This window comes from Notolepis coatsorum, assembly GCF_963971535.1.
Source record: "Notolepis coatsorum genome assembly, chromosome: 14".
Taxonomy (NCBI): Eukaryota; Metazoa; Chordata; class Actinopteri; order Aulopiformes; family Paralepididae; genus Notolepis; species Notolepis coatsorum.
The window spans coordinates 107,888,829-107,911,148 of NC_140178.1; the positions used below are offsets into that span (position 1 = coordinate 107,888,829).

The window sequence follows — 22,320 nt, forward strand, 5'->3', positions numbered from 1 at the left end:
GTTCCTCCTCTCTCTCTGTTCCTCCTCTCTCTCTGTTCCTCCTCTCTCTCTGTTCCTCCTCTCTCTCTGTTCCTCCTCTCTCTCTGTTCCCCCTCTCTGTTCCTCCTCTCTGTTCCTCCTCTCTCTCTGTTCCTCCTCTCTCTCTGTTCCTCCTCTCTCTGTTCCTCCTCTCTGTGTTCCTCCTCTCTGTTCCTCCTCTCTCTGTTCCTCCTCTCTCTGTTCCTCCTCTCTGTGTTTCTCCTCTCTGTTCCTCCTCTCTCTGTTCCTCCTCTCTGTGTTCCTCCTCTCTGTTCCTCCTCTCTCTGTTCCTCCTCTCTCTGTTCCTCCTCTCTCTGTTCCTCCTCTCTGTGTTCCTCCTCTCTGTTCCTCCTCTCTCTGTTCCTCCTCTCTCTGTTCCTCCTCTCTCTGTTCCTCCTCTCTGTTCCTCCTCTCTGTGTTCCTCCTCTCTGTTCCTCCTCTCTCTGTTCCTCCTCTCTGTTCCTCCTCTCTCTGTTCCTCCTCTCTCTGTTCCTCCTCTCTCTGTTCCTCCTCTCTGTGTTCCTCATCTCTCTGTTCCTCCTCTCTGTTCCTCCTCTGTGTTCCTCCTCTCTGTTCCTCCTCTCTCTGTTCCTCCTCTCTGTTCCTCCTCTCTGTGTTCCTCCTCTCTCTGTTCCTCCTCTCTGTGTTCCTCATCTCTGTTCCTCCTCTCTCTGTTCCTCCTCTCTGTTCCTCCTCTCTGTTCCTCCTCTCTGTTCCTCCTCTCTGTTCCTCCTCTGTGTTCCTCCTCTCTGTTCCTCCTCTCTCTGTTCCTCCTCTCTGTGTTCCTCCTCTCTCTGTTCCTCCTCTCTGTGTTCCTCCTCTCTGTTCCTCCTCTCTCTGTTCCTCCTCTCTGTTCCTCCTCTCTGTTCCTCCTCTCTGTTCCTCCTCTCTGTTCCTCCTCTGTGTTCCTCCTCTCTGTTCCTCCTCTCTGTGTTCCTCCTCTCTCTGTTCCTCCTCTCTGTGTTCCTCCTCTCTGTTCCTCCTCTCTCTGTTCCTCCTCTCTGTTCCTCCTCTCTGTTCCTCTCTCTCTGTTCCTCCTCTCTGTTCCTCTCTCTGTTCCTCCTCTCTGTGTTCCTCCTCTCTGTTCCTCCTCTCTGTGTTCCTCCTCTCTGTTCCTCCTCCTCTCTCTGTTCCTCCTCTCTGTTCCTCCTCTCTCTGTTCCTCCTCTCTCTGTTCCTCCTCTCTCTGTTCCTCCTCTCTGTTCCTCCTCTCTCTGTTCCTCCTCTCTCTGTTCCTCCTCTCTCTGTTCCTCCTCTCTGTTCCTCCTCTCTGTTCCTCCTCCTCTCTCTGTTCCTCCTCTCTGTTCCTCCTCTCTCTGTTCCTCCTCTCTGTGTTCCTCCTCTCTCTGTTCCTCCTCTCTCTCTGTTCCTCCTCTCTGTTCCTCCTCTCTCTGTTCCTCCTCTCTCTGTTCCTCCTCTCTCTGTTCCTCCTCTCTGTTCCTCCTCTCTGTTCCTCCTCCTCTCTCTGTTCCTCCTCTCTGTTCCTCCTCTCTCTGTTCCTCCTCTCTCTGTTCCTCCTCTCTGTTCCTCCTCTCTCTGTTCCTCCTCTCTCTGTTCCTCCTCTCTCTGTTCCTCCTCTCTGTTCCTCCTCTCTGTTCCTCCTCCTCTCTCTGTTCCTCCTCTCTGTTCCTCCTCTCTCTGTTCCTCCTCTCTCTCTGTTCCTCCTCTCTGTGTTCCTCCTCTCTCTGTTCCTCCTCTCTCTCTGTTCCTCCTCTCTCTGTTCCTCCTCTCTCTGTTCCTCCTCTCTCTGTTCCTCCTCTCTGTTCCTCCTCTCTGTTCCTCCTCTCTGTTCCTCCTCTCTCTGTTCCTCCTCTCTGTTCCTCCTCTCTCTGTTCCTCCTCCTCTCTGTTCCTCCTCTCTGTTCCTCCTCTCTCTGTTCCTCCTCTCTCTGTTCCTCCTCTATGTGTTCCTCCTCTCTCTGTGTTCCTCCTCTCTCTGTTCCTCCTCTCTGTTCCTCCTCTCTGTGTTCCTCCTCTCTCTGTGTTCCTCCTCTCTCTGTGTTCCTCTCTCTCTGTTCCTCCTCTCTCTGTTCCTCCTCTCTGTGTTCCTCCTCCTCTCTCTGTTCCTCCTCTCTCTGTTCCTCCTCTCTCTGTTCCTCCTCTCTGTTCCTCCTCTCTCTGTTCCTCCTCTCTGTTCCTCCTCTCTGTGTTCCTCCTCTCTGTTCCTCCTCTCTCTTTCCTCCTCTCTCTGTTCCTTCTCTCTCTCTGTTCCTCCTCTCTGTTCCTCCTCTCTCTGTTCCTCCTCTCTGTTCCTCCTCTCTGTTCCTCCTATCTGTGTTCCTCCTCTCTGTTCCTCCTCTCTCTGTTCCTCCTCTCTGTTCCTCCTCTCTGTTCCTCCTCCTCTCTGTTCCTCCTCTCTGTTCCTCCTCTCTGTTCCTCCTCTCTCTGTTCCTCCTCTCTCTGTTCCTCCTCTCTGTTCCTCCTCTCTCTCTGTTCCTCCTCTCTGTTCCTCCTCTCTCTCTGTTCCTCCTCTCTCTGTTCCTCCTCTCTGTTCCTCCTCTCTGTTCCTCTTCTCTGTTCCTCCTCTCTGTTCCTCCTCTCTGTTCCTCCTCTCTGTTCCTCCTCTCTCTCTGTTCCTCCTCTCTCTGTTCCTCCTCTCTCTGTTCCTCCTCTCTCTGTTCCTCCTCTCTCTCTGTTCCTCCTCTCTCTGTTCCTCCTCTCTGTTCCTCCTCTCTCTGTTCCTCCTCTCTCTCTGTTCCTCCTCTCTCTGTTCCTCCTCGCTCTGTTCCTCCTCTCTGTGTTCCTCCTCTCTGTTCCTCCTCTCTCTCTGTTCCTCCTCTCTGTTCCTCCTCTCTGTTCCTCCTCTCTCTGTTCCTCCTCTCTGTTCCTCCTCTCTCTGTTCCTCCTCTCTGTGTTCCTCCTCTCTCTGTTCCTCCTCTCTGTTCCTCCTCTCTCTGTTCCTCCTCTCTCTCTGTTCCTCCTCTCTGTTCCTCCTCTCTCTGTTCCTCCTCTCTGTTCCTCCTCTCTCTGTTCCTCCTCTCTCTGTTCCTCCTCCTCTCTGTTCCTCCTCTCTGTTCCTCCTCTCTCTGTTCCTCCTCTCTCTGTTCCTCCTCTCTCTCTGTTCCTCCTCTCTCTGTTCCTCCTCTCTGTTCCTCCTCTCTCTCTGTTCCTCTCTCTCTGTTCCTCCTCTCTCTGTTCCTCCTCTCTGTTCCTCTTCTCTGTTCCTCCTCTGTGTTCCTCCTCCTCTCTCTGTTCCTCCTCTCTGTGTTCCTCCTCTCTGTTCCTCCTCTCTGTTCCTCCTCTCTCTCTGTTCCTCCTCTCTCTGTTCCTCCTCTCTCTGTTCCTCCTCTCTCTGTTCCTCCTCTCTGTTCCTCCTCTCTCTGTTCCTCCTCCTCTCTCTGTTCCTCCTCTCTGTGTTCCCCCTCTCTGTTCCTCCTCTCTCTCTGTTCCTCCTCCTCTCTGTTCCTCCTCTCTGTTCCTCCTCTCTCTGTTCCTCCTCTCTGTGTTCCTCCTCTCTCTGTTCCTCCTCTCTCTGTTCCTCCTCTCTCTGTTCCTCCTCTCTGTGTTCCTCCTCTCTGTTCCTCCTCTCTCTCTGTTCCTCCTCTCTGTTCCTACTCTCTCTGTTCCTCCTCTCTGTTCCTCCTCTCTCTGTTCCTCCTCTCTCTGTTCCTCCTCTCTGTTCCTCCTCTCTCTGTTCCTCCTCTCTGTGTTCCTCCTCTCTCTGTTCCTCCTCTCTCTGTTCCTCCTCTCTCTGTTCCTCCTCTCTCTGTTCCTCCTCTCTGTTCCTCCTCTCTCTGTTCCTCCTCCTCTCTCCTCTCTCTGTTCCTCCTCTCTCTGTTCCTCCTCTCTGTTCCTCCTCTCTGTGCTCCTGCTCTGTGTGTCACCACCTCTCCTGGTTCCCACAGTGACAGTCGGGTTGATTGAAAACCATCAGTGGTGGAAGAAGTACACAGTTCCTTTACTTAAGTAAAAGATGAAATACTCTTAATAGATAAATGAGTACTCTGGTAAAAGTCCCCCATTGAAAACGTATTTGCCATTGAATGTACTTAAGTATCTAACGTAAAAGTACACATTCTACATGTATCCATTGACCTCTATAGGTTGTGTTAAAGCGGTATGTGGTCCAGTTATGCTGCTCTGATTATGTCCTCTTGAAGTTGATGTTTTCAAATGTGAAAGTATTAAGTATTAAGTTCCCTAAAATTAAAATACTCACATAAAGTACAAGTAGCTCAAAAATGTACTTAAGTACAGTGCTTGAGTAAAAATACTTAGTTGCTTTCCACCACTGAAAATCATTGTGCACTATTTTCAGATGTACCGCTGTCCTGCAACATTGACGTCGGTGACGGTGACCGTCTTCCCATCAAGCGGCTCATGCAACACTGCAAGAGCAGCAAGCAGCAAGCAGCAAGAGCTGAAACGCAGAAAGCTCTGTGTTACCAAGCACCATTAATTTCCTCTTCCTCACGTGGAGAATTGTACACACAGGGTTGAAGCCATATCTTTTGATATCTCTGCGTTTCTTCCCCCGACACAATTTCCTGCGGTACACAGTCATGGCGTCTGCCACTTCTCGACGTCTGGTGGTAATTGGGTATTATCTGGAGAGGCATATTTCAACAGCGTGGTAGTCTACTCTGCCGAATGGCAATCTCAAGTGGAAAACCCTGTCCGGCAAGAAGCTTGAACCTCTCACCTTGAACCTTGCAAAGCGTGAGTTTGACAAGGCTACCGTTACCTACCAAGGCGAGCAGGTCGGTCAGGGCCAGGAGTATCCAATAGATGCGAAGGTAAACTGTTCCCACTACTAAGCAGGAGCTACATGGTTTGAAACGTAGTTTTCTTGGCTGGTTATTAATAATAATAATAAATAATAAATAAAATGTCTATAGCGCCTTTCAGGAAACCCAAGGTTGCTTCACAATCAAGAGGGCTAGGGAAAGGGGGCAATAGGGGATAAAGGGGGGGGGGATGAGGGCAGGTAAGGGATAATGAACCTAATCTAAACTAACTAATGGGGAAAAGCCTTGGTGAAAAGGTGTGTTTTGAGAGCAGTTTTGAGGGTGTCCAGGGTTGGGGCGTTGCGGATTTCAGGGGGGAGAGAGTTCCAGAGGGTAGGGGACACCACGCTGAAGGCTCTGTCACGGAAAGTCCGCAACCTGGTGCGAGGGATGGAGTGGAGACCCAGATCAGAGGATCGTAGGTTCTGGGACGGAGTGTGCTGTACTAGTGAGGGTTTTGCCTTAGCTTTGCTTCCATGGTGTCTCCTGTGACAAACCTCAGCCCCACTAAGAGTCCGAACCCGTCTTGTTGTTGTGAGCATGTTAACATGGTACACATGAGTCTGACATCTCCTAATAACATCATGTACTAATGTAATAACACACATGCCTTGTTGTGAGCATGTTAACATGGCAAGCTACAGAAGATGGCGACAAGCGATAGTACAAAGTGATGAAGAGGACGAAACGGAACATTTCATTGCCCCGGAATAAAAAACAGTTTTTATACTTTAACTTTTTAGTACATTTAAAAGTAGAAACTTTTTTTTAAACTTTTATTCAAGTGTGTTTTTAGCCAGATACTCTGACTTTTACTTGAGTACGATTTTGAGACGGTACCCATACTTTCACTTGAGTTTCATTTCTGGATACTTTTTACACCCCTGTTGCTCGGCCACAGTGGCCGTGTATAATCACCTCGACGGGAGCCATTAGAGTAAACATCAGCATTAGTCATCATTAGTCAGCTCTCCAGCTACAGAGCATATAGACAGACAGTCACTCAGGGCGGCAAATCACATGATTACAGACGTGTTTCACAGAAAGTCTCTCCTTGCATTGTATGCACATAATCAATATACAGTATATAAAGGTACATTTTGTATGATCTTTGTTGTAAACACACACACGCACGCACGCACGCACGCACGCACACACGCACACACACACACACACAGACGCACGCACGCACACACACACACACACACACACACACACAGAGACACACGCACACACACACACAGACAACACTTGTCTACATGTCTCTACATGACGGAGCAGGAGAAGCCGCAGCACTCTTTCAGGAGCGTGAGTCCCCTCTTGGTGACGAAAGGAGTGGACGTCTGCTGGGACTTGGAGGCCATGCTCTGGTCCTGTCCTGAGGAGAAGCAGAGAGACGTGTGCTAGAGACCTTACATAGGCCTTTTGTTAACCCCCCCCATCCTGAACCCCAACACCCCCTCCCTTCCTGCCTGAACCCTCTCCTTCCTGTCTTCACTCTACCTGCTCATCCTTCCCCCCGGCCCCTCCCCCCATCCTGAACCCTCTCCTTCCTGTGTTCACTCTACCTGCTCATCCTTCCCCCGGCCCCTCCCCCTTCCTAAACCCTCTCCTTCCTGTGTTCACTCTACCTGCTCATCCTTCCCCCCGGCCCCTCCCCCTTCCTAAACCCTCTCCTTCCTGTCTTCACTCTACCTGCTCATCCTTCCCCCCGGCCCCTCCCCCCATCCTGAACCCTCTCCTTCCTGTGTTCACTCTACCTGCTCATCCTTCCCCCGGCCCCTCCCCCCATCCTGAACCCTCTCCTTCCTGTTTTCACTCTACCTGCTCATCCTTCCCCCCGCCCCTCCCCCTTCCTAAACCCTCTCCTTCCTGTCTTCACTCTACCTGCTCATCCTTCCCCCGGCCCCTCCCCCCATCCTGAACCCTCTCCTTCCTGTTTTCACTCTACCTGCTCATCCTTCCCCCGGCCCCTCCCCCCATCCTGAACCCTCTCCTTCCTGTTTTCACTCTACCTGCTCATCCTTCCCCCCGCCCCTCCCACGTGTATACCAAACCAAGCCGCATTTCTCGGAGACGCTCTCTGATTGGCACTGACTGACGCTCTCTGATTGGCCACTGACGCGTTTGCCCAATCCGTGACGAGCTGTGTCTTTGCCCATTTCCACGTCGAACAGCCTGCAAACTACCTGGCGTTCTATCACCATGCTCTAAGACAGGGGTCTCAAACTCAATTTACCTGGGGGCCGCTGGAGGTAGAGTCTGGGTGAGGCTGGGCCGCATTCAAATATTCCACACAAAAAGGGGTTCAAGTATTCAAAAAAAAAGTACAACTGATCCAATCTTCTCAATCTTTAGCAATAACATTTCAGAACATGAACAGTTCTTCAGAACATGAACGGTTCTTCAGAACATAGGCTTCTCAGTGGTGTCAGTATACTCATCTACAGCTATGGAAATGCACTGTGCATTTTTTTTTATTCTATCACAAAGCTGTTTAATCAAATCACCAGCCAGTATTTCAGTTATTCTGGTTGCTGTGCGATCTGAGGGGGATTTGCTTTTGTTTGCCTTCAAACATGGTCTCCATCACTTCAGTCATACATTATTTTCAAATAGCTACCGTTTCTTGGCATATAGTCACATAATAGTTTGGTGCTGGGACTCAGGATGAACGCATATTTTTCAGTACATTAACCTTTGAATTGCAGTCGACTTTTCTTTTACTGACCATCTTTGAAAATGCCATATTTTTCTGCTGGCTGCCTGCTGGCAAAAATAGGCTAATAGCTACATTTATCTCACGGAGATAAAACTGGGAGCGAGTTTACTGTAGATGCGCTGTCAACTCTGCTCCGACTTGAACTGAAAGAGAGAGACAACATGCAGTCCGTGAAGACCCGCCCTACTCCCCTACTCTGCCTCTGATTCGCAGACTGTGGGTGAGGGGAAAAAACGCTGACGGGACGCGTATGTGATTGGACCAGACCCGTACACACAGACAGACAGTGGCAGTGCAGCCGAACATGCAGAGCACTGCTCGCAGAGGAGAGAGATAGCGAGGATGCATTTGCCTTCCACTTTACTTGATATCACTCCGGAATCACGTTTCAACCAAGTCACTAACATAACGTTGCTGTCATGAGCCTGCGCTATGGTAGCCTACAAGTGATAAAATAAATAAAACTTCCAACTCTCGCGCAACGACTCTGCAAACAGTTGCGCGCGGGCCGCATTAACACTAAACTTTGATGTCCAGTAGGGGGCCGCAAAATATCATCCCGCGGGCCGCAATTGGCCCGCGGGCCGCGAGTTTGAGACCCATGCTCTAAGACAAACTCTAACCTTAACCAACTTCGAAAGAGTGCCTAAGCTTAACCGTCGAAAGAACTTGCCGTCACGCTCTAAGACAAACTCTAACCTTAACCAACTTCGAAGAGTGCCTAAGCTTAACCAGTGTAGAAACAGGTGTCGGCCAATCAGAGAGCGTCTCCAAGAAATGCGGCTAGGTTTCGTAATCATCCTTCCCCCCGCCCCTCCCCCTTCTTAAACCCTCTCCTTCCTGTCTTCACTCTACCTGCTCATCCTTCCCCCTGCCCCTCCCCCTTCCTAAACCCTCTCCTTCCTGTCTTCACTCTACCTGCTCATCCTTCCCCCCGCCCCTCCCCCTTCCTGAACCCTCTCCTTCCTGTCTTCACTCTACCTGCTCATCCTTCCCCCCGGCCCCTCCCCCCATCCTGAACCCTCTCCTTCCTGTCTTCACTCTACCTGCTCATCCTTCCCCCCGCCCCTCCCCCTTCCTAAACCCTCTCCTTCCTGTCTTCACTCTACCTGCTCATCCTTCCCCCCGCCCCTCCCCCTTCCTAAACCCTCTCCTTCCTGTCTTCACTCTACCTGCTCATCCTTCCCCCGGCCCCTCCCCCTTCCTAAACCCTCTCCTTCCTGTCTTCACTCTACCTGCTCATCCTTCCCCCGGCCCCTCCCCCCATCCTGAACCCTCTCCTTCCTGTCTTCACTCTACCTGCTCATCCTTCCCCCGGCCCCTCCCCCTTCCTGAACCCTCTCCTTCCTGTCTTCACTCTACCTGCTCATCCTTCCCCCCGGCCCCTCCCCCCATCCTGAACCCTCTCCTTCCTGTCTTCACTCTACCTGCTCATCCTTCCCCCTGCCCCTCCCCCCATCCTGAACCCTCTCCTTCCTGTCTTCACTCTACCTGCTCATCCTTCCCCCGGCCCCTCCCCCCATCCTGAACCCTCTCCTTCCTGTCTTCACTCTACCTGCTCATCCTTCCCCCGGCCCCTCCCCCTTCCTGAACCCTCTCCTTCCTGTGTTCACTCTACCTGCTCATCCTTCCCCCGGCCCCTCCCCCCATCCTGAACCCTCTCCTTCCTGTCTTCACTCTACCTGCTCATCCTTCCCCCGGCCCCTCCCCCTTCCTGAACCCTCTCCTTCCTGTCTTCACTCTACCTGCTCATCCTTCCCCCGGCCCCTCCCCCTTCCTGAACCCTCTCCTTCCTGTCTTCACTCTACCTGCTCATCCTTCCCCCGGCCCCTCCCCCATCCTGAACCCTCTCCTTCCTGTCTTCACTCTACCTGCTCATCCTTCTGGGCCGGGTGACCAGATCCCAATAAACCAAATGTGGGACAAAGGGTATGTTTGTGAGGGACAATGTGGGACAATGTGGGACAATGTGGGACCCCCCCCCCCCCCCCCCCCCCCCAGTGCAGCCCCCTCCCCTTTTTTTGGTGGACTGTCCCTGTCGCCTCCTTCAAGGCTCATCCGCCACTGTCCTCATTAAAATGACCACAAGCCTAATATGTTTTGCCCTTATTCATTTTATTTTTATTTTCCTTTTGTCTCTAATGGGTGTTAAGTACTCAAAATAAATAAAATGACCACCCAGACTTACAATCACTTATGATTATAGGTCTGGACCCCCAGTCTTATCACACACACACACACACACACACGCACGCACGCACACACGCACGCACGCACGCACTGCCACTTTACTTTATTGCCATTAATTAGTTTATTTATTTAGTGTACATCATATTAGTTTACTGCCATATCCATCATCTCACTGCCACTTTACTGCCATTATTGTATTATTGTATTTTACTGCCATTATTTATTATTCATACTTACTATGTACCACTGCTGCTAAAAGTGTTGCACTAAGTTCTCGTTTACCTCTATTTACATTCACTCATACATTCCCTTTTTTTTAAGCTACTGTCTACATTGTATATAGTCCTGTATACTGTCCATATGTTACTTTATGTTTATAGTCTACTATATATGTTACTTTATGTTTATATTAGATCTTGTTCTTTATATACACCGTGGGAAGGGGGAAATGCAATTTAATTTCTCTGTATGTCTTGCACGAGAGGTGACAATAAAGCTGACTTTGACTTTTGACTAACAAAAGTAACTCACCAAAACAACTCACAAGTCCAGGGATTCACACTGGCACTGCAGTGATGAGAGCAGGAACAGTAAGGGCTTGTGTCCATAGCGGACGTTTTATGAGTTGTCAGCTCCTTCCTGTCATTAATTTCTATGCTGGAGACGCGACAGGCGCGCTTCCTTTCTCAGCCCCACGCCTCGCGTTTATGAGCTCTCGGCGGCAGCGTTTTTGGGCAGATCGCTCTCAGCGCATAAAGTTGAAACTAGTTCAACTTTTGGAAAGGAGCGCGCTCATCAAAGTAATCAACATCGAGGAAGGGGCGGAGCCGCGGCAGTCGCGAAACCCAGGAAACCGCTTGGAGCTTTTTTTTTTTTTTTTCAAATCGGTCCGCCTTGAAAAAAACGTCCGCTATGGACACAAGCCCTAATGGCACAATAATAAAGTACAGAATACAATTATCTTCCACCTGCACTGATTTGTGCGGGGGGTGGTTACCGGTTACATGAACGGCTACTCGCATCTTATTTATTGTTATCATTAGTTTTCAATCTAAACCATTTGGGATTGCTTTCCCCCTTTCAAACTTGGACCAAGCGTCTCAGAACTCTAATTACTGTTGACCAGGGGTGTAAAGTAGTTGAGATCCAAGGCAGCTCTACAAGTTTTAAAATGCCTTTATTTTATGGCTCACATTATTTAGAGAATTTAAAATAAACCGACATGTTTCGGCCTACACAGGGCCTTCATCAGGGTGTTGATAACGTAAGGTTATCCTATAACCCTAGTTATATGAGTATAGCGAGCGCTCTGCTCTATTTGGAACTATCCCTTTATCCACTCTAATAATGAATAACTTTCTCCACATGCACACACCTATTTACCTCCGCCTGGCCACACCCACATCCGCTCCTATATAAGCGGGGTCGTGGCCACACAATCAGCTCCTTCCCAAGTCTTTCACCACCGAAGGCGAAGACCACGGGGTCCTCAGTGAGTCAGAGCAGAGTGCTCGCTATACTCATATAACTAGGGTTATAGGATAACCTTACGTTATAGATCGTATAGCTTTATGCTCTGCTCTATTTGGAACACAGGAGCTGAGCAGAGCGAAAAGCTTGACAGATGTACCCGCTGAGGCCCCCTACAACCATCAGAACCGGGGAGGACCCGAGCCTCCCAGTCCCCCCTAGTGGAGGACGGGAGGGAATCGGATCCGACTGTGCGAAGAGGGTTTAGCACCTCAAACGCACAGGGTGAGCAGACCGTGGGACTTACCTTCATTCAGAAGGACCCGCTACCACTCAGGCACGCATCCCACATGCCACCAGGGAACGGACAGGAAGCAAAACACCTCCGTCACAGCCCCCAACATCACGGGGTCGAAAGTCAAGAACCCAACCCTGTGGCTTATATATATATATATTTTTTTTTAATGAAACTACTGTATATTTGTATGTCTCTAAATGTTTTGATGAATTGAAAATGGAGGACCCTTATGTAAAAAAATCCGAAAGTCTTTTTCTGGTCTTCATCCTCCAGTCTTAGCAATGTTGTTGTATTGAGCTGTACTGTATTGTACCCATTCTGCAATCTGTTAATAACGTTTTCAATCAATCAATCAATCAATCAATCAATCAATCAATCAGACAAATGTATAGAAAGGCTTTTATTATAACCATATAACAAAAAATGATATTATTGTTAATGAAAATGTTTTAGCCCTATGCTTGACTATTATTTTAGGCATGGCAACAAATAAAATAATAATTAAAATATTAAATAAATAAATAGGCTACACGTCTCTCTTTTTGTGTTACAAATTGTGCTCACCGATATGAACATAGGCCTCTTTACTTACTTAAAAAAGGAAACATCAAGAAATATGTTTATGGTATTTCACCATGCCATGTGTGTTTTTTTATATATTTTATAATGCTCATGATTATTGCTGAAGTCTGAGTCATACAATACCCACTGGCTTTCATAACCTAACAGTCTAACTTGACTAAAAAGACAAAAAAGTTTATGAGTTTTAAGAGTTTAAGAGACAGCACTCACTGTATCTCTCTCAAACAAAGCTCCATGTTCTCCAGTAATATCTCCATGATCTGAGTTTGCAATGCATGTGTCGTGTCAGGTACAACAGAACAATTTTGATTCTGCCAATTACGTCACACCGCTTGCACCCACCTCCTGCTGTTCTTACCACAAATCGGCAAGTGCTTATTCGTTTTTTACTTCCGGGAAGTCTGCCATTGATCTGCACGAGAGAACCACAACAAACTTACCGTAGCTAATAACGTTAGCTCCCCGCCGGCCACGAGTAGGCTACCAGCGCTCCGCAGGAGTACCAAACGAGGCATAATGATTTTACTGCAACGAATGTTATAATAAAAGCTTTTCTATACATTTGTCTGATTGAAAACTTTATTAACAGATTGCAGAATGGGTACAATTTAGTACGGGCTCTCTGAGCAAAGGAAGGAAGTGAGAGAATATGAATGAGTAATGCTTGCTATCTGGTCGAGTAAATATGCTGATGTTATTGGACGTGTATATAACGTTAATGCCACAAAACGAATGCCTTTGTTAATCATAAGTAACTTTGATGCAGTAGCGTGTGTGTGTGGGGGCGGGGTTGTGCAGGTCGCTTGACTGAAACTTTTTTCAAAGTTTGAACGTGTGGACCAGATTGACGCGACACAAATTGACGGATATTTATCATCCACTGCCATCGGCAAATTTGAGCTTATCGGCCGACAGGCCGATGGCAGTCAACAAGGCACTTATCGGCTGATACCGATACCCGACCGATATATCGGTGCACCCCTAATTTGAATTAGTGTATTTGTTTCTCTGGCCGAACTAACATTAGCGTTATTAATCCTGCGGCCGAACTATATTTAAAAACAGCCAATCAAATCCCTATCAATGGAAAATTATCCCGCCAATACCCATGCTGATTGGTTCTTATGCAAGACTAGAAAGCGGGGATACTCTGACTTTTACTTGAGTAAGATTTTGAAACGGTACCCATACTTTCACTTAAGTAGGGCTGTCCCCGACTAAGGATTTGGATAGTCTACTTTGATTGGCCAAAATTTGCCGATAGTCGACTACCCCCCTGAATGCAAAAAATATATACATACATTTTGTAATAATTTTTTTTTCCATTTGGGCTGTGGGGGGTGCTTAATGTCTGAAGGAGTCAACTGAAGGCTCCTTGTCCTCTGCTAAAGCATGCAATTGGTCCACTGACGGATACATCTTGATATTTGTCTACTCTAGTGTGTTCATTAGACGGATGAAATCCTCTTTCAGTGCCTTCAGTATTTTTTTGTTGTTTATAACCTCGATCGATTAATCGACTATTCGACTAATCGGGGTCAGCCCTACACTTATGTATAATTTCTGGGTAATTTTTACACCCCTGCCGTTGACGGGAAAGGAGAGGAACGGGGGTAATTGACACTTAACTGTCGGGAGACATTCGTGTCAAATGTCCCGCAACTAACCTAACAGAGAAAAGGTGTCTGAATCGATTCGTGGTACCTTGCACGACGTAGCGCGACATAGCGCCACGGTAACGTAATTAATCATCACCTTTGTTCTTTCCCGAGCTCTTGGTGAACTTGGACTGCAGGAAGTCTGCCATCTCTTTGTCCTCCTCTCTTTCCCTGTGGATGAGATTCATTCATATTAATAAATACCCGTCACCATATTTTACATCTTCAAGAGACATAACGTTCGTGCGTGACTCCAGATACTGTTGAAGAGAACAGTTATCTGCATATAACCCATAACTCTGTATGATGGCATGTACAATGTACATATATGTACAATTTCCCCAAGGGCATCAATAAAGGAATATCTTATCTTGTGCTGTATATAAGATAAGATAAGATAAGATAAGATATTCCTTTATTAATCCCCTTGGGGAAATTCCAGCGACACACACATACAGCTCATCGTCTCATTAATAATAATAACAACATCACAATCATTACATTTTTACAGTAACAACGGCACAGCATAAATTCACACAGACATGTACATTTGTTGACACATGTCATCTACAGAATGCCTGAGACGCCATATGCGATAGTCAGGCTGCATCAACAACTGAGTAGTTAAACAGCCTACTGTATATATATTTAGTCTTACCATGTATATATCTATCTATCCACATCTGTCTGTACATACCTGCATATAAACCTTTTTGCATATCTGTAGATGTTATGGTTTGTAACCGACCCCAATCGCACAACACAAGACAGGTATGAGAGTAAGCCAAGAACTGGGCATTTATTGAATACAACAGAAAAGCGGCACTGTCCCTTTAAGGGAGAACACAAAATACTGGAAAAACAAGAACTTGGGAAAAATAGGCACTGTGCCTTTAAGAGGCGAGCAGGCTAAGGGGCTAAGGCTAAAGGACAGGGCCAGGGCAAGGACAGGGCAGGAAACGGGGCAACGGAGAGGGGAACAGGGACAGAGGCCCGCGGAGGCGGGCTGGAGACAGGGACAGAGAAAACAGGGTTAAGGCCTTGGACAGGGCGAGGGACTGGGGCACTGGAGGGGAACAGGGACAGAGGCCCGCGGAGGCAGGCTGGAGACAGGGACAGAGAGAACAGGGTTAAGGCCTTGGACAGGGCGAGGGGCAGAGCTGCTTACAGGGATGGAGTAGGAGCGCGCAGGCTAGACGTCTGGAGGAGAGCGCATCTGGCGCGGGGTCTGGAGTGGTGTGCGTCTGCTTGGAGAACGCGCCGGTTCGGAGAGCGCATCTGGCGCGGGGTCTGGAGTGGTGTGCGTCTGCTTGGAGAACGCGCCGGTTCGGAGAGCGCATCTGGCGCGGGGTCTGGAGTGGTGTGCGTCTGCTTGGAGAACGCGCCGGTTCAGAGAGCGCATCTGGCGCGGGGTCTGGAGTGGTGTGCGTCTGCTTGGAGAACGCGCCGGTTCGGAGAGCGCAGTACTGTGTCCCACTCCAGGCAAACGGCGACAGGTGGCGAAGGCTTGCACCTCGTCTCACGCCGGAGATGAAACAGCATACAGAAACAGAAACTCCCGTAGGAGCCTACAGATAGAGAACCTCCCGTAGGAGTCTGCAGATAGAGATATGATACGGAACGACCCGACGAGGACTGGGGGGAAGAGCGAGGTATTTAAAGCCCACTGGGGCGCTAATTAGAACACACATCAGGTGCGTGATGGTAATTGATACTTGAACTAGAAGTGTGTGTTTGGCACGGACCAATCAAACAAAAAATGAAAGATAGTCCAAGGGTGTGGGCTGCTGAAGAGCAGACGAGACTAAACGAACGCGAGGGTGGGGGCTGGAGAGGTGAGGAGACAGGGAATTAAAGGTCCAGGGAACAGGAATTAAAGGTCCAGGGAAGAGGCGAACCTCACAGTACTCCCCCCTCCACGGGAGCCACCGGGCGACCCAAAAATACAGACAGAGGGGCAGGGGAACATAACCAAGGCAACAAACAAAAAATTGGGCCACGCTAGCGGGGAAGCTACACCAAAAGTGGGGCTAGCAAAGGGAAAGGGTAGCTGCCAGGGCACTGATAGCTACAGGGCCTATGCTAGCTGTACTGCTACATTAACAAAGAGGCTGCGCTAGCTGCCGGAGCTAGGCTGGCAGACAGGGCTGGACCAGCATGAGAGAACAAGCTAGCTGGAAGGACAGTCCTAGCTGTGGGGAACAGACCTTGCTAGCTGAAGGGGCAGTCCTAGCAGTGGGGAAAAACTGACCTTGCTAGCTGAAGGGGCAGTCCTAGCAGTGGGAGAAAACTGACCTTGCTAGCTGAAGGGGCAGTCCTAGCAGTGGGAGAAAACTGACCTTGCTAGCTGAAGGGGCAGTCCTAGCAGTGGGGAAAACTGACCTTGCTAGCTGAAGGGGCAGTCCTAGCAGTGGGAGAAAACTGACCTTGCTAGCTGAAGGGGCAGTCCTAGCAGTGGGGAAACTGACCTTGCTAGCTGAAGGGCAGTCCTAGCTGTGGGAGAAAACTGACCTTGCTAGCTGAAGGGGCAGTCCTAGCAGTGGGGAACTGACCAAAAAAAATGGAGGCCATGCAGAGGGACCGGGTTAGCTGCCTGGGCATGGCTAGCTACCGGGCCTATGCTAGCTGCAAGGGCTGCATTAACATAGAGGCTGTGCTAGCAGCCGGGGCTAAGCTAGAAGACTGGGGCCATGCTGGTAGTAGAGGCCTAGCAAGCTGCAGGGGAGCTAACGAGGCTAACAGGGAAGCTAACAGGGAAGCTAACAAGGGAGCTAACAGGCTAACAGGGGAGCTAACAGGGGAGACTAACAGGCTAACAGGGGAGCTAACAGGGGAGACTAACAAAAAAAAAAAAAAGGCAAACTCAACATACACTGTCTGTGCTGGCTGGGGTCGTCGACTGGTCGGGTCGTACTGTTATGGTTTGTAACCGACCCCAATCGCACAACACAAGACAGGTATGAGAGTAAGCCAAGAACTGGGCATTTATTGAATACAACAGAAAAGCGGCACTGTCCCTTTAAGGGAGAACACAAAATACTGGAAAAACAAGAACTTGGGAAAAATAGGCACTGTGCCTTTAAGAGGCGAGCAGGCTAAGGGGCTAAGGCTAAAGGACAGGGCCAGGGCAAGGACAGGGCAGGAAACGGGGCAACGGAGAGGGGAACAGGGACAGAGGCCCGCAGAGGCGGGCTGGAGACAGGGACAGAGAAAACAGGGTTAAGGCCTTGGACAGGGCGAGGGACTGGGGCACTGGAGGGGAACAGGGACAGAGGCCCGCGGAGGCGGGCTGGAGACAGGGACAGAGAGAACAGGGTTAAGGCCTTGGACAGGGCGAGGGGCAGAGCTGCTTACAGGGATGGAGTAGGAGCGCGCAGGCTAGACGTCTGGAGGAGAGCGCATCTGGCGCGGGGTCTGGAGTGGTGTGCGTCTGCTTGGAGAACGCGCCGGTTCGGAGAGCGCATCTGGCGCGGGGTCTGGAGTGGTGTGCGTCTGCTTGGAGAACGCGCCGGTTCGGAGAGCGCATCTGGCGCGGGGTCTGGAGTGGTGTGCGTCTGCTTGGAGAACGCGCCGGTTCGGAGAGCGCATCTGGCGCGGGGTCTGGAGTGGTGTGCGTCTGCTTGGAGAACGCGCCGGTTCGGAGAGCGCAGTACTGTGTCCCACTCCAGGCAAACGGCGACAGGTGGCGAAGGCTTGCACCTCGTCTCACGCCGGAGATGAAACAGCATACAGAAACAGAAACTCCCGTAGGAGCCTACAGATAGAGAACCTCCCGTAGGAGTCTGCAGATAGAGATATGATACGGAACGACCCGACGAGGACTGGGGGGAAGAGCGAGGTATTTAAAGCCCACTGGGGCGCTAATTAGAACACACATCAGGTGCGTGATGGTAATTGATACTTGAACTAGAAGTGTGTGTTTGGCACGGACCAATCAAACAGAAAATGAAAGATAGTCCAAGGGTGTGGGCTGCTGAAGAGCAGACGAGATTAAACGAACGCGAGGGTGGGGGCTGGAGAGGTGAGGAGACAGGGAATTAAAGGTCCAGGGAACAGGAATTAAAGGTCCAGGGAAGAGGCGAACCTCACAGTAGATCTATATCTGTACATATCTGTATGTATTACCTACCCTTACTAGTAGTCACACTGCTGGCCAGTATGACTTACTATCATAGTGTCTTTATACCTGTATCACTGTACATAATAATACTATAACACTGTACATACATCTGATTAGCACTACTCAGTAGTACTAATTTAAATATTTTATATCCAGTTTAATCACCTGTAGCCTACATTGTATATCACTATTACACTTCACTGTTACATTTAGAAGGAAATCACTAGTTTTCATATGGTTATGACTGTATGTAATGTAAATATCTATATAGATATTAGTTTAACGGGCCCTCTGTGTGTGTTAAACTCTAAAACTGTAGAGACAGACATTCTCTCTGTAATCAGGGCCTGTGGGATAGATAAGGCAAGCCAGGCACAAAGCTCAGGGTCGACATTCTTGAGATGGCACAGTCTGGCCATCACTTGGAAGTGATGGGGGTAGGTCAGAGCAAGAGTAGGAGAGAGAGAGCGTCCCTTTTAAAGAGAGACGGCCGGTGCCAGGGGTGAGCGAGAGAGTTAGAGAAATATCGCGCGAGAGAGATAGACTTTAAGACTTTAAGCTGTGAGTCTTCCGGTAACAGGGCCAGACGAGTTTTTGACAGCGAGACAGACTGACATCGAGCTCCAGCCTCCTTAGAGGCTGTAGGGGGGAGGGGAAAACCATGAGGAGAGGCCGCCACGAGGACAGGCCACAAGTGTGAACCTAGGAGAGATAGCTTAGGCTAACAGACAGGCTAAGGCAGGGGTCAGCAACCTTTACTATCAAAAGAGCCACTTTTCCCCCCTCAGGGAGCCGCACAACCTATTTACCCTTAAAATGAAGATAACACAGTGTATAACGTTTTTATATATCCCAATTGCATACCCAAAGTAATTTGCGATTTATTATATACTTTATACTTATAGCACACATTTTGTTGCATTAATGGAATTATAAAGCAACAAAAAGAAAATGTTTGACTTTTTATTGCTGTTTTTACCTGTTATAACAAAGGGAAACCTCAAACTCTTATGAAGAGGAGAAAAATACTGGCTGTGTAGACCTATTTTTAAATAAAACACAGAAGAGGAGACAAAACACTGGTGTCTGTAGACCGACTTTGAAATAAAACCCTGAACTATTCAGGTATATTTGAGTCCTTCCCTTATTTGTGGAACATTTATAAAATAAAAAGTAGTCCACTTTGAAAAAAGACTACCATGTGTAGACCTACTTTGAAATAAAACACAGAAAAGGAGAAAAACACTGGCATCTGTAGACCTACTTTGAAATAAAACCCTGAACTATGCAGCTCTATTTGAGTCCTTCCCTTATTTGTGGAAAATCTATAAAATAAAAAGTAAATTTTTGGTTGTTTGCAAATTTCGCACCACATATCAGGCATACAGGTAAGCCTGCATCGTTAGTCGTGAAAGCAAATTAATCTGTCCACGCTGAATTAAACCCTCTATTTTCCTCAGACTTTCCTTGTTTTGGATTTATCCATGGTTAGCTTACTGGGGGGTCGGAAACTCAAGATTAGCCACTTGCAGATGGCAGGGAGAGGTGTGGGACATACTGTATATTTTAGTTGATGAAATATTTTTGTTGACTAAATATTTTTGTTGATGAAATATTTTTTCATTTCAGTGTCACAGTATGACACTGATCTCCAAAATAAGAGAACAAAACAATAAAGTAAAAAAAAAATATATATATATAAGGTATATGGTACGGTATGGTTGGGTTGGTGTCTCCATTAGCTATGTTCAGCTTGGCTGGGGCTATATATATATTTTTTTGGCCAGGAAGCCGCAGCTGATTGGCTAAAGAGCCGCAGGTTACCGACCCCTGGGCTAAGGACTAACAGACAGGGCGCAGGACCACTTTTGAACGAAGTTATACTGTGATAGAGATGACAATGAACGCGTTCACAATTACGTTCATCTAGCGGAAATACAGTACGTTCAGTTCACGTTAGCCCAAAATATGAATGAGTTCATGAACGCGTTCAGGTACATCACTGCATGGATGACTGCTGATCTAGCGCCGTAGAGACATGATGACTGCTGATCTAGTGCCGTAGAGACATGATGACTGCTGATCTAGCGCCGTAGAGACATGATGACTGCTGATCTAGCGCCGTAGAGACATGATGACTGCTGATCTAGTGCCGTAGAGACATGATGACTGCTGATCTAGCGCCGTAGAGACATGATGACTGCTGATCTAGTGCCGTAGAGACATGATGACTGCTGATCTAGTGCCGTAGAGACATGATGACTGCTATCTAGTGCCGTAGAGACATGATGACTGCTGATCTAGTGCCGTAGAGACATGATGACTGCTGATCTAGCGCCGTAGAGACATGATGACTGCTATCTAGTGCCGTAGAGACATGATGACTGCTGATCTAGCGCCGTAGAGACATGATGACTGCTGATCTAGCGCCGTAGAGACATGATGACTGCTGATCTAGTGCCGTAGAGACATGATGACTGCTATCTAGTGCCGTAGAGACATGATGACTGCTGATCTAGTGCCGTAGAGACATGATGACTGCTGATCTAGTGCCGTAGAGACATGATGACTGCTGATCTAGTGCCGTAGAGACATGGATGGCGGTGGAAGGGTTTTGCTTCCTCTTGAGTGTGATGTTGTTACTCACACACTCCACACAGAGAGCTGCCATTATCCCAGTGGACGGAGAGCAACTCCAGAGGTATATATACCACAGCTGCGGAGACGAGACAAGACCTTATAAATTGAACTCAGCGGACCAATTGTCCAGGTCTCCGTTCTCCAATAATTGAGCTTGTTGAGGCGAACTTATTGGTTTATTTTGATGCTCAAGTGGCTGCTGGAGTGGACACAACTACTGTAGCAGGATCAGACGTGTGAAGCGTGTTTCATCAAGTGCCGAGGATTTCACCTGGTTCACCTGGCAACGCCTCAGGGGAGGAACACTGCGGTCGGGTTTGAGTTGTGTCGCTGACTCGCTAGGCAGATCAGGAGGTGCACGCCTTCCTTAATAGGTCCCCCAACCAATCAGAAATGTATTTGACAGATAGATATAAAAAAGAAAAGCCTGGCTGGGGCTAGCCATGGTCTAGCATGGTGCGATATGGTTGGGTTGGTGTCTCCATTAGCTATGTTCAGCCTGGCTGGGGCTAGCCATGGTCTAGCATGGTGCGGTTGTATGGTTGGGTTTGTGTTCAGCTTAAGAAGAGACTACGGATATATAATATATAACGGATGGCACCGCGAAGCGCAGTCACGATGGACTTCAGATGTTGTGAAGTGACGCGGGCGAGTAGCGGTGCTATGGGTTAAACTCACTCTCGCCCTTAAAAGACACATAGACACGTTACAAAGCAGTGAGTTCACTTGTTGGTATAGCGGTCTGTGCTGTTGCCCGCGGTGTGGGGGAGACCACGGGTTCGAAACTCCCTCGGGGCATCGAAGTTTAAGGAGACGATGTCACAACCGTTACACAACTTAAAACATAGAAATATAGAAATAACAGTGAGTGCTAGTATCTTGTGGTGGATGTTCCATGCAGTGAAATGGCTGCGCTCACCTCAGCCTCTCGAACTCCACGTCGTCCACCAGGAAGTCTCTGGTCTCCACCAGCTTGTGGATCTGCTGCAGGAAGTCGTCCTCGCTCTGCCTGTCCTCCTTAGACTTGTCTTTTTCTGATCAATATATATTATATACAGTACAGTTAATATACCATACAGTACATAGGCTACAGTACACTAAGTCATATATACAGTACAGTTAATATACCATACAGTACATAGGCTACAGTACACTAAGTCATATATACAGTACAGTTAATATACCATACAGTACATAGGCTACAGTACACTAAGTCATATATACAGTACAGTTAATATACCATACAGTACATAGCCTACAGTACACTAAGTCATATATACAGTACAGTTAATATACCATACAGTACATAGGCTACAGTACACTAAGTCATATATACAGTACAGTTAATATACCGTACAGTACATAATGCTACAGTACACAGTACAGTTAATATACCATACAGTGCATAGGCTACAGTACACCAAGTCATATATAAAGTACAGTTTATATACTCTATATACAAGACATATGCTACAGTACACTAAGTCATATATACAGTACAGTTAATATAGCGTACAGTACAGTACTTTTCTCTTATATATACTCTTTTTACAGCTTTTTATTTGTTTGGTGCACAACAAGTCTTATTTAGTTTACATATATACTCATATACACATATATATATAACACATATATACAACACATATATACTTATATAACATATATAACATATATACACATGTAACATATATAACACACACACACACACATATATAACAAGTATATAACACATATAACACAAATATATAACATACAGTATACACACACTGTGGTAGTGAAAGGTTAACCGTCTGTAGTGTGGTAGTGAAAGGTTAACCTTCTGTAGTGTGGTAGTGAAAGCGTTAACCTTCTGTAGTGTGGTAGTGAAAGGGTTAACCTTATGTAGTGTGGTAGTGAA

The 22,320-nt window shown here is 48.0% G+C and overlaps 1 protein-coding gene across 1 annotated transcript in view; it reads right to left on the reverse strand.

Moving 5' to 3' along the window:
* Positions 1–6,000: 6,000 nt before the first annotated feature.
* LOC311240273 (bMERB domain-containing protein 1) overlaps positions 6,001–22,320 on the reverse strand; it is a gene marked incomplete at its 5' end in the record, with an annotated part of 84,067 nt that continues 67,747 nt past the window's right edge. The window contains 3 exons of the mRNA XM_084328831.1: positions 6,001–6,121; positions 13,761–13,834; positions 21,343–21,457. Coding sequence (XP_084184957.1) covers positions 6,009–6,121; positions 13,761–13,834; positions 21,343–21,457 — 302 coding nt within the window. The 3' untranslated portion in view covers positions 6,001–6,008. The remainder of the gene's footprint in view (positions 6,122–13,760; positions 13,835–21,342; positions 21,458–22,320) is intronic.